The sequence below is a fragment of the Phyllobates terribilis genome, unplaced genomic scaffold (assembly GCF_046119375.1).
Source record: "Phyllobates terribilis strain yellow unplaced genomic scaffold, ASM4611937v1 Scaffold_11__3_contigs__length_659146591, whole genome shotgun sequence".
Classification (NCBI taxonomy): domain Eukaryota; kingdom Metazoa; phylum Chordata; class Amphibia; order Anura; family Dendrobatidae; genus Phyllobates; species Phyllobates terribilis.
This window is the reverse complement of record NW_027362771.1, coordinates 567328964-567346530: the sequence shown is the minus strand read 5'-3', so window position 1 is coordinate 567346530 and position 17567 is coordinate 567328964. Positions and strand designations below refer to the sequence as shown.

Genomic DNA, 17567 nt, shown 5'->3' with positions numbered 1-17567 from the left:
TGTGCTGAAACTCATAAGCTTAGGTGATAAACCTCACACTGCTTGTGAGTTGTGGACAGCTGTGAAAGAGCAGGCAGATCTGTGGCTGAGACCGCTGAACCTACATCCAGGCATGGTCGTGTGTGACAATGGCTGTAACCTGGTGGCGGCTCTGAGGCGAGGCGAGATCACACACGTACCATGCCTGGCTCATGTGCTTAACCTCGTGGTTCAGCGGTTTCTTAAATCGTACCCAGAGTTGCCAGATCTGCTCGTCAAAGTACGCCGCCTGTCAGCTCATTTTCGCAAGTCGGCTACAGCTTCCGCCACCCTTGCTGTGTTGCAGCAGCGTTTGCAGCTTCCGGCACACTGACTGGTGTGTGATGTCCCCACACGTTGGAACTCTACCTTCCACATGTTGCAAAGGATTTGTGAGCAGAAGAGAGCAGTTGTGGAGTACCAGCTGCAACAAGGCCGTCGATATTCAGGTCAGACTCCACACATAAGACCTCAGGAGTGGACCTGGATGTCTGACATATGTACCATCCTGACAAACTTTGAGGAGTCCACCAAGATGGTTAGTGGCGATGACGCCATCGTTAGCGTCAGCATCCCACTTGTCTGTCTTTTGCAACGCTCTCTGCAGAGAATTAAAGAGGAGGCATTGCAGCCAGAGTACGATGAGATGAATCAAGAACCCGTAATGGGCGATTACACACAGCCCAGCCTCATTTCATCCCAACGTGCATTGGGGGACAATGAGGGAGAGGAGGAGGAGGAAGAACAGGAGCTGGTATCATGCGCTGTAGACGGTAGTACCTGTACAACTGTCATACAGTTGGTTCAGCGTGGGTGGCCTGAGGACAGGGGGGAGGAGGAGGAGGAGGAGAGCATGGTCAGTCGTCATCTTGGTGAGGACACGGAAGTCTTGCCCGTTACCAGTCTGGCACGCAAGGCTGACTTTATGTTACGCTGCCTTAACCGTGACCCTCACGTTGCCAAAATGTTGGGTGCCAGTCATTACTGGTTGGTGACACTTTTAGACCCCCGCTACAAGGAGAACTTTCACTCTCTTATTCCTGAGGTGGAGAGGTCTACAAAAATGGGGCATGACCAGAAGGCCCTTGCTGCAGAACTATTAAAAAAATTCCCATCTGAACACGCTAGCGGCAGAGGTCACAGTTTGTTGACCAACCAAGGCGTACAGGTGAGAGAGACGTAATTTCAATCCAGCAGAGGGGAACACTGTCAACGTTCTGGGACAGTTTTCTGAGACCCGCCCAGCTTACAGGCCCTGAGGCGCGGGGTACTCTCACAAGGAGTGGAAAGTTTCAAAAGATGGAGAGGGAGTAACTTGCCGACCGTACCAGCGTCCTCCGTGATTCCTCTGTGCCTTTTAATTATTGGGTATCCAAGCTGGACACTTGGAATGAACTCGCTCTGTACGCCTTGGAGGTCCTGGCCTGCCCTGCCGCTAGCGTGTTATCGGAGCATGTTTTTAGTGCCGCTGGGGGAATTATAACTGATAAGCGCACTCGCCTGTCAACTGACATTGCTGACAAGCTGACCCTTCTCAAAATGAACAAGGGCTGGATTGGGTCAGACTTCTCATCACCACCAAATGACAGCAGAGTAACAAAATTAAATCCACTGTGTTATTTTGGGAGGTGTATTCCCATGCACCGCTTCACAGACACACATAGGTATACGCTTCCTCAATTCGGATTTTTTTTTGCTCTTCTCCTTATCCTCAGCATTCACCACCACTATACCACCAGTGTGACCGTGGTCCGTGTTGCCAGTTCCTCCGTTCTAATTTTTGGCAGCTTTTGCTTGGAAGGCATAGGCAAAGACTATGGGAGACCCACTCCCCAATAATGGGAGTAATGTTTTTAATATGCTGTAGTGCATGGCTCTTGTAAGGGGCATTAAAACCGTCTTGTTAAACCACTCTGACCTCCACGTCTCTTCCAAGGGGCATTTAAACCATCTTGTTAAGCTACTGCAACCTCCACGTCTCTTCCAAGGGGCATTAAAACCATCTTGTTAAGCTAATGCGACCTCCACCACTTTTCCAAGGGGCATTAAAACCGTCTTGTTAAGCTACTGTAACCTCCACCACTCTTCCAAGGGGCATTTAAACCGTCTTGTTAAGCTACTGCAACCTCCACGTCTCTTCCAGGGGGCATTAAAACCATCTTGTTAAGCTAATGCGACCTCCACCACTTTTCCAAGGGGCATTAAACCGTCTTGTTAAGCTACTGCAACCTTCACGTCTCTTCCAAGGGGCATTAAAACCGTCTTGTTAAGCTACTGCGACCTCCACCACCTTTCCCAGGGGCATTGATATTGTCTATTTATTCCACTGCGAACTCCACCACTTTTCCAAGGGGCATTAAAACCGTCTTGTTAAGCTACTGCGACCTCCACCACTTTTTCAAGGGGCATTGATATTGTCTATTTATTCCACTGCGAACTCCACCATTATTCCAATGGGCATTGCATTTCCTCCTAATTTTAGTCAGCTTTTGCTTTTCAATGCATAGGCGAACACTAAGGGAGACCCACTCCCCAGTAATGGGTAGAAGGTTTTTAGTATGCTGTAATCCACGTCTGTTTCAAGGGGCATTGCAGTTCCTCATTATTTGTCCGAGTATGGACACCCAGCCGCCCCCTGGTGGCTGGGGACCGAGCGTGGACACCCGGCCGCCGGGCAGCTGGGGACTGAGTATGGATACCAGGCCGCTGACGCAGCCATGACATGGTGGCCGGCGTATGCCTCCACATGCCTAAAAGGCCCAATTTCAAGTGCAAGCAAGCTAGCAGTATGGTATTGCAGCCTGGGGGTGGGTGGGTGGCAGGTTGCACACTTACGCTTGCATTCCAAGAAAACAAAGCAGATGCTAACTTCTATCATCATCATCATGCTCCTCACCTTGGCACTCTCAACTCCCCTGATGGAGAAGCCAGGGCCCACCGGAGGAGTCTGGTTCTCTGGTGGGCTCATCCAATGCTGCCCTAAAGCAGGCCGGGCTAAGAAAAGTGTGGGGGGATGTTCCAAGGAGAAACAGGGGCGGCTGGGGATCGTTTATGGACACCCGGCCACCCCCAGGCGGCTGGGGACCGTGCGTGGACACCCGGCCGCGCGGCGGCTGGGGACTGAGTATGGACACCCGGCCGCCCCCTGGTGGCTGGGGACCGAGCGTGGACACCCGGCCGCCAGGCGGCTGGGGACTGAGTATGGATACCTCGCTGCCGAAGCAGCCATGAGGTAGTGGCCAGAATTGCATTGCAAGGAATGGGAGAGGTACAATTGAACACTGCCCTGGGACAAGGACTTGCACAGGGATAGTTGCAAGTCTGCAACTTCTGATGCGGAAAGGATCACTTCTGATGGGCACACTTTTAGACAGTGACCTGGGTGTCAGAGATGCTTCCAGGGGTCTTCCCCATGCTGTTCCCATGTCTTTTCAGCACTGTATGCATGTGTCACGCAGCACATGGCCAGATAAGATTGTAAAATGTTAAAATGACATTTCCTGGTGAATGCATTTGTCATGGTTGAAAGCAATACAAAAGTGCAAAAACGCATAAAAAATGCTACTTGTGAACATAGCCCAAGGTGTGGAGGAGTATTTTTGTTTTTGGGTATTTATTTTACCTTATACACAAGTCTTTACCCTGGAAAGGAAGTTCCTTAACATATTTCACAGGAAAACCGTTTCAGTTTCGGTTTTGAATGTTTTATTGTGAGCCCGTAAAAGTGGCTTAATACCTCTGACCACGTTGTTGACAGCAGTGACCTGGGGGTCAGAAATGCTTCCTGGGGCGATCCCCATGCTGTCCCCATGTCTTTTGAGCACAGTCATTATCGTTTTGGGCACTTTTTAGGCTTTCTACAGACTGCCGGGGGTGCCGCCACAAAAACGCTCGGGTCTCCCATAGACTAACATTGGGCTCGTTGCTCGGGTCGAGCACCAGAGTATCACGGCGAGCTCGGCCCGAGGTTCGAGCACTCGAGCATTAAAGTGCTTGCTCAACACTAGTTACAATACATAGATGAGGCACACAATGTTAATGGTTACAATTCAACATTATTTACTACTTTGCAATAATATAAAGTAAATATATGTCATATGGGAACAAAAGAGGTTTATGAAGCAGGCTCAGGATCTGAGCCCGTACCATTCCAGGCAGGTGCCTTTGAATGGGCTATAGTAGAACATCAATTTCACTGTAATTATAGAACAAGCACCATAAAGGGACTAAGTAAAATATACTGTATATTATAGAAATCAAAAAATATAAAAGTTTACATCGGCCGACTTTTCACAATTTAAAAACAAAGTAATAAGAAAAAAAAACATATTTAGTATTGTCATGTCAGTAAAAGTTCGATCAAACCATAAAATGATTTAAACAGTATGTTAAAAATGTCAAAAAGAGAAACAAAAATGGCAGAATTTCTGGCTTCCAAACATCATATGTAATCCAAAATAATATTAATAAAAATGTAATCTTGGTATGGAAAAAAAAACAAGCCTTCTCACACAGGTCCATTCATTGAAAAATAAAGTTACATAAATGGTGAAAACTCATGTGTCAAATGGCAACAGTAATGTGCTCCCACCGGTTGTAAGGGTTTTCCTGCTCTGTCTGTTTAAGGTCTTCATACACACATTGCATACATTTATAGATTACATACAGATGATTCACTGGCAGATACAGTCATATGAAAAAGTTTGGGCACCCCTATTAATCTTAAGCTTAATATTTTAAAAAAATGGTGTTTTTGCAACAGCTATTTCAGTTTGATATATGTAATAACTGTTGGACACAGTAATGTTTCTGCCTTGAAATGAGGTTTATTGTACTAACAGAAAATGTGCAATCTGCATTCAAACAAAATTTGACAGGTGCATAAATATGGGCACCTCACCAGAAAAGTGACATTAATATTTAGTAGATCTTCCTTTTGCAAAAATAACAGCCTCTAGTCGCTTCCTGTAGCTTTTAATGAGTTCCTGGATCCTGGATGAAGGTATTTTTGACCATTCCTCTTTACAAAACAATTCCAGTTCAGTTAAGTTTGATGGTCGCCGAGCATGGACAGCCCTCTTCAAATGATCCCACAGATGTTCAATGATATTCAGGTCTGGGGACTGGGATGGCCATTCCAGAACATTGTAATTGTTCCTCTGCATGAATGCCTGAGTAGATTTGGAGCAGTGGTTTGGATCATTGTCTTGCTGAAAGATCCATCCCCTGCGTAACTTCAACTTTATCACTGATTCTTGAACATTATTGTCAAGAATCTGCTGATACTGAGTGGAATCCATGCGTCCCTCAACTTTAACAAGATTCCCGATGCCGGCATTGGCCACACAGCCCCAAAGCATGATGGAACCTCCACCAAATTTTACTGTGGGTAGCAAGTGTTTTTCTTGGAATGCTGTGTTTTTTTGCCGCCATGCATAATGCCTTTTTGTATGACCAAACAACTCAATCTTGGTTTCATCAGTCCACAGGACCTTCTTCCAAAATGAAATTGGTTTCTCCAAATGTGCTTTTGCATACCTCAGCCGACTCTGTTTGTGGCGTGCTTGCAGAAACGGCTTCTTTCGCATCACTCTCCCATACAGCTTCTCCTTGTGCAAAGTGCGTTGTATAGTTGACCGATGCACAGTGACACCATCTGCAGCAAGTTGATGCTGCAGCTCTCTGGAGGTGGTCTGAGGATTGTCCTTGACTGATCTCACCATTCTTCTTCTCTGCCTTTCTGATGTTTTTCTTGGCCTGCCACTTCTGGCCTTAACAAGAACTGTCCCTGTGTTCTTCCATTTCCTTACTATGTTCCTCACAGTGGAAACTGACAGGTTAAATCTCTGAGACAGCTTTGTGTATCCTTCCCCTGAACAACTATGTTGAATAATCTTTGTTTTCAGATCATTTCACAGTTGTTTGGAGGAGCCCATGATGACACTCTTCAGAGGAGATTCAAACAGGAGAACAACTTGCAAGTGGCCACTTTAAGTAGCTTTTCTCATGATTGCATATACCGGGCTATGAAGTTCAAAGCTCAATGAGGTTACAAAACCAAAAAAAGTGCTTTAGTAAGTCAGTAAAAAGTAGGTAGGAGTATTTAAAACAAGAAAATGATAAGGGTTCCCATACTTATGCACCTGTCAAATTTTTTTGAATGCAGATTGCACATTTTCTGTTAGTACAATAAGCCTGATTTCAAGGCAGAAACATTACTGTGTCCAACAGTTATTACATATATCAAACTGAAATAGCTGTTGCAAAAACACCAATTTTTATAAAACATTAAGCTTGAGATTAATAGGGGTGCCCAAACTTTTTCATATAACTGTACATGAGTATAAATATGTGACTCTTCAGATTGTGTTATACTATGCCTGATGAAGAGACATGAGTAGTCTCAAAAGCTTGCAATTTGTTACTATCTTTTCAGTTAGCCATTAAAAGGTATCAACCACTGAGGACTCTCAAATCTAAAGTGTGTAGGGATATTTAGCCTCCCATATCCAAAAGAAGAGATACTGCTGTAGAGTGAAATGTGATTCTAAAGTAAAAAGGCTGGCATCAGCGCCTGGCAAACTGCAAGTGCCTGGGACCAAAGTGTCTTGTGGGCTCATTTGACCTGGATTTCCATTTTACTTTTTAAACCTTTGGCAGCATCTACCATATTTGTACAAAGGATGTGCATATTGCGTGTATGGAGCAGGGCCAAAGCACAAGGACTGGCTGTGTTACACAGCCAGCACCTGAGTCTAAGCGTGCATTCACACCAAGTGAAAATGACAGCATGGAGTCTCACAGATCCATTCACACATCAGTGAAAATGACGGATCTAAGAATGAGATCCCTGAAACAAAACACGCTGGGACTGCCTGACAAACAAGGGTAGTACTAGCATGTTTTGTGGTTGTCTAACAGCCGGAAAACATGCGGCCGCAAGAACTCGAACATGTCCGTCGAGCACCGGCGATACTCAGTGCATACCCGAGCAAACTCCAGTAACGAGCACTTGCGCTCATCACTAAACTCTACATAAGTCACATGATTCATAAGACTATTACTGGAAACTTGACAAGTACAATTATCTGGCTGCAAATATAAAAGACAAACATGTTTTCATCCTGGGCACTTCCTCTCTGATTTAGCCGATCTAAGCATAAAACCACTAAATCATTTCATCCCTGAATATGGAGTCAGAGAGCAGCATCGACCATCAGAGACTTTATGATAATGAAAAACATTCAGGTAGGAATTATTTCAATTAATTTTTTATCACTTTAATTTGTTTTTCAACATTTTATATAGTTAGTGCTATATATTTCATTGCCTTGTACTGTATATTACCCACCTGAAAGCTGTTGTTCCCTATTTAGAAAACTGTATTTGATCGGCTGCAGTAGCTACAATAAAACAAACCAAGTATTTCTTACCCTCCCCAGGTGCAGAGTGCTACTTACCCTCCCCAGGTGCAGAGTGCTACTAACCCTCCCCAGGTGCAGAGTGTTACTAACCCTCGCCAGGTGCATAATGTTACTTACCCTCGCCAGGTGCAGAGTGTTACTAACCCTCCCCAGGTGCAGAGTGTTACTTACCCTCCCCAGGTGCAGAGTGTTACTTACCCTCCCCAGGTGCAGAGTGTTACTTACCCTCCCCAGGTGCAGAGTGTTACTTACCCTCCCCAGGTGCAGAGTGTTACTTACCCTCCCCAGGTGCAGAGTGTTACTTATCCTCCCCAGGTGCAGAGTGTTACTTACCTTCCCCAGGTGCAGAGTGTTACTTACCCTCCCCAGGTGCAGAGTGTTACTTACCCTCCCCAGGTGCAGAGTGTTACTTACCCTCCCCAGGTGCAGAGTGTTACTTACCCTCCCCAGGTGCAGAGTGTTACTTACCCTCCCCAGGTGCAGAGTGTTACTTACCCTCCCCAGGTGCAGTGTTACTTACCCTCCCCAGGTGCAGAGTGTTACTTACCCTCCTCAGTTGCAGAGTGCTACTTACCCTCCCCAGGTGCAGAGTGTTACTTACCCTCCTCAGTTGCAGAGTGCTACTTACCCTTCCCAGGTGCAGTGTTACCAACCATCTCCAGGTTCAGAGTGTTACTTACCCAGGTGTGAAGTATTTCTAACTCTCCCCATGTGCACAATGTTAGTTACTCTCCCCACGGAGGGTAAGTAATACTCTTCTTTTTTAAAGCCACTACAGCTTATGAAAAAAAAGTTTTAATGACTGAGACCTGATAGTAAGTTGCAGTCAGCAGTGAGACTACAAGACAGTATTCACATATTTCCGTTACACTGCGTTATTTTTTTTTTTTTTGCCACGACCAAGACTGAACTGCAACGTTTTTGCAGCAATTGCAGGAAAACAATGGCTTTTTGCAGGGAAAAAACACAATGTGGTCGTGATTTTAAACGTGTTTAAAGACTCCTTACTTTGAAAGCTTCAATGGAGTAACTAACATTCCTAGCTTATCATGCTTGTTATTTCAATATGGGGATAAGTAACAGCCACATCTTGGGCGGCATTCACACTTTGTGGTCGAGGTGTTTGGGTTTTTGTTTTTTTCAGATTTTTCAGAGCCACATTTTTGGCACACTTTTTTTCTAAATCCCAGCAAAAAACGAACCATGACCAGCGCGTGTGAATTCAGCATTACTCATACAAATTCTCAACTTCTCGAATTCTTACAAAACCCACTTCTAACACATGTGCTTTAAGGAGGTTATCAGGTTTCATAAAATAGTCTGCTTTCACTCAATCTGACTGCAGACTACTAAATTTTGTCATAATGTCATAATTCCCCGTGAATGGACGTTTATGAGACCACATATATGCAATTTGGATCTCAGTAACCTCTAAAGTTCCTTCATGATTCTTGCTGCCTTGTGCCTTCCAGCTCCACATTAGTTCTATTCCTATCCAGATCTTGGTACACTCCCTGCGCCTACATTACTAAATTCTTCAATCTCTCAGTACTCAGAGATTTCCAATCCTCGTCTCCACTATGGGCTGGCCTTACAGTTAACTTTGACACTGTCCCTGCTCTCTGTTGCTGGGAGGACTTAACCTTTGACCCAGTTCTGTATAGAAGCAAAGAGGAAGACAGTGACATCTTGTGACCATTGGTGTTTACTGTAGCTGACAAGGAAATCAACACTTTTTACCACAAGAAAACATATTTCACACATTTACATTAAACTCATTGATGTCTTCAGGGAAGAAACATGACTGTTGGTCCACCTCATCACACTTACAACATTCACTCATGAAGAAATTAAAAAATTCACAAGGATAGTCTAAAATAATAAAGGCACATTACTCCCCTGTTAAATGCCCAATGATCCACTTTCAATGATCCCAAATGATATTCACATACTGTTCTCCATGGATGAAGCTCCTGACTTCCCACATCAATGCTTCAACCAATAACTTCACCATTTTTTTCTGAACTTGTCAAATGCCTTCAAGATAGTAATTTGTCTTATTATTACAGAAAGAAGGTGGTTTAATTCTCAAACGATAAAAGCAGCATGGATCTCCTATGGGCTGCTGACCCTATTATATGTTCTCATCTTGGCTCTCTTTATTACTACATTTTCTGAAGGTAATGATGTCGTTCCTTTTTCAACTTAGTGTCATCATTCATTACATTCTACCTGTCTTGTTATGCCTGGGGCGACATGGTGACATAAAGGTACCTCGGACGTGGAAAAACTTTAATCGTGACTTACCTTTATTGGTCCTTATAATAACTATTACAAAAGTTTGACTGTCAAAATTTTAGAAACTCAATAGAAAATGTACATGGCAGACTATATGGTGCCTACATTGCATAACATTTGACAGGTTTATTAATACTGTCTAGAATTTAGGCAGCATAAGACAAGATGGGGCAGGCAGAGGCAGTGTCAAATGTAACCCAGTGGCTCACACTGTGGTGAGTTTGGAGCATTTTACTTGATATGTTAGACACATTTCTTTATGCCACCTCTGAACTAGTGAACTTTACACTAATATTTTGCACCAAAATATATCTGACACATTTTCTGCCAAATTCTTTAAGCATAGTGGTGAAGGTTATTTGTGTGGTCCTCTTTCCTCCAGCCTTCCCATAGCAGCTGTATGGTTTGTCTCTGTGGCATGTACACAGTCTTGGACTAGCCCACCAGAGAATGGGAGAAACCTCCGGTGGGCCCCTGTGCAAGAGTGGGCCACCACCCTCTTATATGAGAAGTACTTGACACAATATACTTGAGTCACTATGTACAGACTGTCATGCTCACAGGCAGGGGTGGATTAAGAGTAGCAAGGGCCCCGGGCAGTTTAGAAGGCGCGGGCCCCCCCCACACACACACACACCTGATGTATCACATGTCACATGATCCCCTGTGATAGATCATGTGATAGTTCACGTGAAATTAATTTGGCACAATATTAATATATTAATTATAATAATTTTTTTTAGGCTGTGTGCCCACTATGCGTTTTTGAAGCGTTTCTGCAGTGGCAATTCTGCTGCAGAAACGCTTAAAAAACACCTGGTAGAAGGTCTGCCATGTTTCCCAATGATAATCCGCATGTGCTGTGCACATGCTGCGGAAATTTCCACTGCGGATTATCATTGCGGAAAAATCCGCAGCACTACCAATTATTTTGCGGAAGCACTGCATTTTCGCCGCCATTGACTTGCATTGGAACGCATGGAATCCGCATCATTGGATCTGTACATGCGGATGGCACGTAGGCATCTATACACAGCAGGAGGCTGCACGTAGCCATCTATACATAGCAGGAGGCTGCACGTAGCCAACTATATACAGCGGGAGGCCACACTTAGCCATCTATACACAGCAGGAGGCCGCATGGCGCCATCTATACACAGCAGGAGGCCGCACGGCGCCATCTATACACAGCAGGAGGCCGCACGGCGCCATCTATACAAAGCAGGAGGCCGCACGGCGCCATCTATACAAAGCAGGAGGCCGCACGGCGCCATCTATACACAGTGGGAGGCCGCACGCAGTCACGCACACACACAAACATATACAGACATATACATACACACATAAACACATTTGAAACACAAAAATACATATAAACAGACATCACACAATGATATCTACCTGCACACACACACACACACTCACTCAATCACTCACACACACACACACACACACATACACACACACACACTCTTTCACACTCACACACACACTCACCATCCCCCGGCTCGGCTCCAGTCCTCCAGCTCCTCTCCGGTGCAGCAGTGCAGCGCGCATTGCGTGACGTCACACTAGCAGACACGGCCGCGCACAGGGCCGTGTCTCCTAGCAGGGACGCGGCCGGGCCAGCACACAGGAAAGTTAACAGGTGCAGTGCTGGCCCGGCCGAAGAAGAAGTAGCGGCCGTGTGCCGCTGCTGGGGGAGCGGTCCTGGGACAAGTTCAAACTATGCAGGGAGGACGGCCACTAGGACAGGTCAGACTGTGCAGACAGGACGGCCACTGGAACAGGTTCAGACTGTGCAAACAGTACGACCACTGGGACAGGTTCAGACTGTGAAAACAGGACGGCCCTAGGACAGGTTCAGACTGTGCAGACAGGACAGCCACTAGGACAGATTTAGACACACTGGTCTCGTGGTAGCAGACAGGTACCGCCAATGCGGTTTCATGATACGGACACTGCCGAAGCGGTCACAGGAACACGGACTAACTATACTGGACTAATGGGACACAGGAATAACTTTAACAGACTAAGGACAGGGAACCTGTTGCACACACCTAACACTAAACTATAGGTGTTGCTCAGACACCTCCCTATTGGGGAAGGTGCCTTTTATAAAAGATGCCTCCCAGCAATTGGCTGGGAGACCCCCTGCAGGTGAAGACTTTAACTAAATGCCTCCCAGCTGTCAGCATTTAGCTTTTAGCTTTCAGTATGTACCAAATGCGCACGCTGCCCCTTTAAAAGCAGGGGAGCGCGCGAGCGCACTAGGTGCGCCGCTGGGACACAGTGCGGCATGCACAGCAGAGGGCAGGATAAACACCGGGGACGTCGAGGACTGGGGCGGTAAGCCGGCGTCCCTGCATGGAAGGAGAAGGGGACACCATGCAGGGGTGCTGGACATTGCACTACACAAAGAAAGCCAGGATCTTATTCATTTAACAATCTACCTAATTCATTGTTATATAAATTTATGATTGAGGATATTGTCACATTTATATGTAGCTGGAAAGTGGGGCCCTGGAGTTGGTTACCGGTGGGCCCTTGGCACTCCAGTCCGACAGTCATGGAATGACATAAGTGTCTCTATTGCTCCATACTATCAATTATGAAATGCTTTTCTTTCCCTCTACATAAGGTTTATTTGAGGTGATGAAAAAGGGGTTCCCTGTCGGTGAACATATTTTAGGCATTCCCTATTGTAATGAAGTTAGGACTCACTGTCTGAAATATAGGTGCATCTCACTAAGTTAGAATATCATCAAAAAGTTAATTTATTTCAGTTCTTCAATACAAAAAGTGAAACTCATATATTAAATAGAGTGATTACAAACAGAGTGATCTATTTCAAGTGTTTATTTCTGTTAATGTTGATGATTATGGCTTACAGCCAATGAAAACACAAAACTCATTATCTCAGTGAATTAAAATAATTAACAAAAACACCTGCAAAGGCGTCCTAAGCATTTTAAAAGGTCTCTTAGTCTGTTTCAGTAGGTTCCACAATCATGGGGAAGACTGCTGACTCGACAGATGTCCAGAAGGCAGTCATTGACACACTCCACAAGGTCCCAGAGTTCCAATTTTCATTTGGAAATGAAGGTCCCAGAGTCTGGAGGAAGAGTGGAGAGGCACACAGTCCAAGCTGCTTGAGGTCTAGTGTGAAGTTTCCACAATTGGTGATGGTTTGGGGAGCCATGTCATCTGCTGGTGTAGGTCCACTGTGTTTTATCAAGACCAAAGTCAGCGCAGCCATCTATCAGGAAATTTTAGAGCACTTCACGCTTCCCTCTGCCGACAAGCTTTTTGGAAATGGAAATTTCATTCTCTAGCAGGACTTGGCACCTGTCCACACTGCCAAAAGTACCAATACCTGGTTTAAAGACAACAGTATCACTGTGCTTGATTGGCAGCAAACTCGCCTGCACAGTGTCCATTTTAGGACCAGGATCAGATATCAAAATCAAACATCAGAATGAAGTTAGTAAATGCACTCAATACTTGGTCGGGGCTCCTTTTGCATCAATTACTGCATCAATGCGGTGTGGCATGGAGATGATCAGCCTGTGGCACTGCTGAGGTGTATGGAAGCCCAGGTTGCTTTGACAGCAGCCTTCAGCTCGTCTGCATTGTTGGGTCTGGTGTCTCTCATCTTCCTCTTGATAATACCCTATAGATTCTCTATGGTGTTACGGTCAGGCGTACAGTGTCCATTTTAGGACATGATCATATATCAAAATCAAACATCAGAATGATGTCAGTTTGAGGCTAAATACCCTGTTTGAGAACTGAACTTGATAAGTGATTTTGACAAGTGACTTTGGCAATTAACTTTGACAATTGACTTTGACACATGACTTTGACTAGTGACTTTGACAAGTGATTTTGACAAGTGACTTTCACATCTGACTTTGATAAGTGTCTTTGATAAGTGACTTTGATAAGTGACTTTTACAACTGTAATAATAAAAAAAAGTCACTTTTCATTTGATTTTGATATCTGATCATGTCCTAAAATGGACACTGTAGAAAAGCTAACAGTCACTATCACTTCATCGGATAGCTCAATGGTAAGGCAGCCTCATAAAATACAGAGTCTTGATTAAAATCCAAATAGAATTATTATTTTTTTTTAATTATGGCTATTTAGCACACAAACTACAGGGATGTTTTATTTTTAATATCTGACATTGTCATCCTGACGTGTTAAGAGTTTCAGACACGCTGTCTATTTGCATGGTAACTTACATAGCCAAAATAAATTGGGAGGCACTAATTTACTACATTTCTATTTCCCAGTGACTGTACATTTGCACAATTTCTTAAAGGGGGTCTAATGATAAAATTTCTTTATTGTAAATTTTTCTTTCCATCCACCCAAGAACTGGCTGCAAACTCCCAATTTACTTTTGCTATGTAATTATTATTATATATCACTACTAGTGATGAGCGAGCATGCTCGCTACTGCTCGGTGCACGCCCGAGCATCTCACTGCTCAAGATGATCAGCGCTCGTGGAGTATTTCCGGGGTTGCTCGGCAGGAGCTCGGGTCCCCTCCCTGCGTGTTTGGCGCTCTTTAGAGAGCCAATGAACATGCAGGGATTGTCTGCCACACACTGTAATGCTGCAGCCATGTTGGTTGTGGCATTACAGTGATTGTCTGGGCACACAGCGACATCAGGTCTATATCAGACCTGGCGCCGCCATGCTCGTCACAGTCTACTCCGGAATCAGGCAGTGTAGGGAGAGCAGCTGCTGAACTAGGGAGAGATTTGCTTGTTTCTTAGTTAGTGTATGTATACCAGCATATATTATTCACATATTCATCTCAACTAACAGTCCTTCTGAGGACTAATCCAGCGGCATAGATATCAGTGCCAGGCAGGCAGGCAGTGTATGTGGCAGACTGCAGTGCACATAGCAAGAGGGTCCATTCCAGTTCTGTCTGCTGCTGGTGCTTTTACAGTCATTTCTAGAAATAGCCCCAGGTATCAGGGGTCAGGAATAATTTTTTTTTGGATCTTAATCCTGATTATTTGCTTAAAAAGCAAGCCAGAGAACACTATTTTTCTGCTCCATTTGCTTTTTGGCACTGCTGAATACAGCCAGATCCTTTCCATATTACAGCGCTAAAAATCCATCTATTTAAAACCGTGGTTTGTCCGTCACACGGATCACATATAAGTGAGCTGAAAATTCCGCCATTTCTGGCCTCCATTGAAATTTTGTTGCAGTGTGTCAGTGAAGCTATTGACACAAGGTCGCTGTTAAAAATAGTTACCTATAGGCTAGCTATTTAAAACTGTGGTTTGTCCGTCACACGGATCACATATAAGTGCACTGAAAATTCTGCCATTTCTGGCCTCACTGAAATTTTGTTGCAGTGTGTTAGCAAAGTTATTGACCCCAGTTCGCCGTTAAAAATAGTTACCTTCAGGCCAGCTCTTTGAAACTGTGGTTTGTCCGTCACACGGATCACATATAGGTGCGCTGAAAATTCTGCCATTTCTGGCCTCCACTGAAATTTTGTTGCAGTGTGTCAGTGAAGTTATTGACACAAGGTCGCTGTTAAAAATAGTTAGCTATTTAAAACTGTGGTTTGTCCGTCACACGGATCACATATACCTGTGGTTCAAATCCAGCCATTTGTAGTGAACGTGGAAAAAAATTGTCCTCCATTTAAAATGGGCAAGGCGCGTGGCAAGGGACGGAGAAGTGGACGTGATGGTGATGATGGTGCATGCAGAGGACGAGGCCGAGGCTGTGGGCTAGCTGAAATGTAGCCACAACAAACACCCACATCTTCTCACTCAACCTTCCTGTCCCAATTAATAGGGGACCGCAGAATACCACTATTGAACACAGAACAGTGTGAAAAGGTTATTGGTTGGATAGCAGATAATGCTTCCAGTCATTTAGCCACCACCACCCGGTCTTCCACACGATCAATTCTCAGTAGACGTGAATCTGGACTGCATATTTCTCACTCTGATCCTCCTTCCTCCCACCATGCCGAGTGCCCGGAGACAACTGATTCCACACTTGAACACTCCGAAGAGCTGTTCACTTTTCCATTTATAGATTCAGGCCTCTCGCCCGATCCACTTGAAGCGGGGCAAGAGGAGATCGCATGTATCAATGCCCAAATATTTGAGCAGCCACGGTCACACGAAGGCAATGGTGGAAAACTGTCACAAGAGGTGGACAATGATGAGACACAACTGTCAGAAAGTTAGGAGGAGGACCAGGGTGCGGAATTGGAAGACGAGGTGGTGGATGATATAGTAACTGACCCAATCTGGCAGGGGGACATACAGAGCGAGGACAGCAGCACACAGGGGGAGGGAGGCATAGCACCACAACAGACAAAAGGCGGGCAACCGTTCCCCGTAACATCAACACGACGGAAGTTGCCAGTACAACTGTTAGGTCTTCCCGAGTCTGGTTGTTTTTTAAAGCGTTCAGTTGTCCCTACCCCAGTCCTTGGAACGCAAGCGCAAATACGCAGCCAACGCCCCACAGACCACACTACTAAATTCACACATTTCGCACCTGCTTGCGCTCGAAATGTTGCCTTTTAGGCTCGTGGAGACAGAAGCTTTCCGCAACCTGATGGCGGCAGCCGTACCTCAGTACTCGGTCCCCAGCAGCCACTATTTCTCCCAGTGTGCCGTCCCCGCATTACACAACATTAGCTGTGCCCTCACCAACACAGTCACTGGGAAAGTCCATCTAACCACGGAACGTGGACAAGTGCTTGTGGGCAGGGACAGTACATCTCACTGACGGCACATTGGGTTAACATAGCGGAAGCAGGGACCCAGTCAGACCTTGGGATGGAACACGTCCTCCTGACACCGAGGATTGCGGACCCTGGGTCAATCAGGGTTGCCCCCACATTCAACAGCTCCTGCAACTCCTCATCTTCAGCTTCCATCTCCGAAATGACCACATCAGTTGCAAGCTGCAAGCACTGCAGCACTGCCTCGGCCGAGCGGCAACAGGCTGTGCTGAAGCTAATATGCTTAGGTGACAAACCACAAAACGCTGAAGAGTTGTTGACAGCTCTGAAAGAGCAGGCAGATCTGTGGCTGACACCGCTGAACCTACAGCCAGGCATGGTCGTGTGTGACAATTGCCGGAACCTGGTGGCGGCTCTGAGGCGAGCTCACACACATACCATACATGGCCCATGTGCTTAACCTCATGGTTCAGCAGTTCCTCAAAACCTACCCGGAGCTGCCAGATCTGCTTGTCAAAGTATGCCTCCTGTGTGCCCATTTTAGAAAGTCACCTACAGCTTCCGCCGCCCTTGCTGTGTTTCAGCAGCGTTTGCAGCTTCCAGTTCACCGACTGGTGTGTGATGTCCCGACACATTGGAATTCTACATTGCAGATGTTGGGAAGGATTTGTGAGCAGAAGAGGGCAGTTGCTGAGTACCAGCATCAACAAGTCCGTCAGTATTCAGTTCAGACTCCACACATAAGACCTCAGGAGTGGACATGGATGTCAAACATATATACCATCCTCCAAAACTTTGAGGACTCCACCAAGATGGTGAGCGGTGATGAAGCCATAATTAGCGTCACCATCCCGCTTCTCTGTCTTCTGAAACGCTCTCTGCTCACAATCAAAGAGGATGCATTGCAGGCGGAGCACGATGAGATGGAGCAAGGAACCATACAGGATGATTACACACAGCTCAGCCTCATCTCTTCCCAACGTGGATTGGGTGACAATGAGGAAGAGGAGGAGGAGCTAGTTTCATGCGCTATAGACGGTACTACCTGCACAACTGTCATACCGTCTGTTCAGCGTGGATG

At 45.6% G+C, this 17567-nt stretch overlaps 1 protein-coding gene across 2 annotated transcripts in view; it reads left to right on the top strand.

Moving 5' to 3' along the window:
* The first annotated feature begins 7112 nt into the window (after window positions 1-7112).
* The window catches only part of LOC141166933 (hepatic lectin-like), a 99016-nt gene continuing 88561 nt past the window's right edge, over window positions 7113-17567 (top strand). The window contains exons 1-2 of one of the 2 annotated variants that reach the window (XM_073654140.1): window positions 7113-7266; window positions 9512-9622. In XM_073654140.1, coding sequence (XP_073510241.1) covers window positions 7209-7266; window positions 9512-9622 — 169 coding nt within the window. In that variant the 5' untranslated portion in view covers window positions 7113-7208. The remainder of the gene's footprint in view (window positions 7267-9511; window positions 9623-17567) is intronic. The other variant, XM_073654141.1, reaches the window with a different exon arrangement.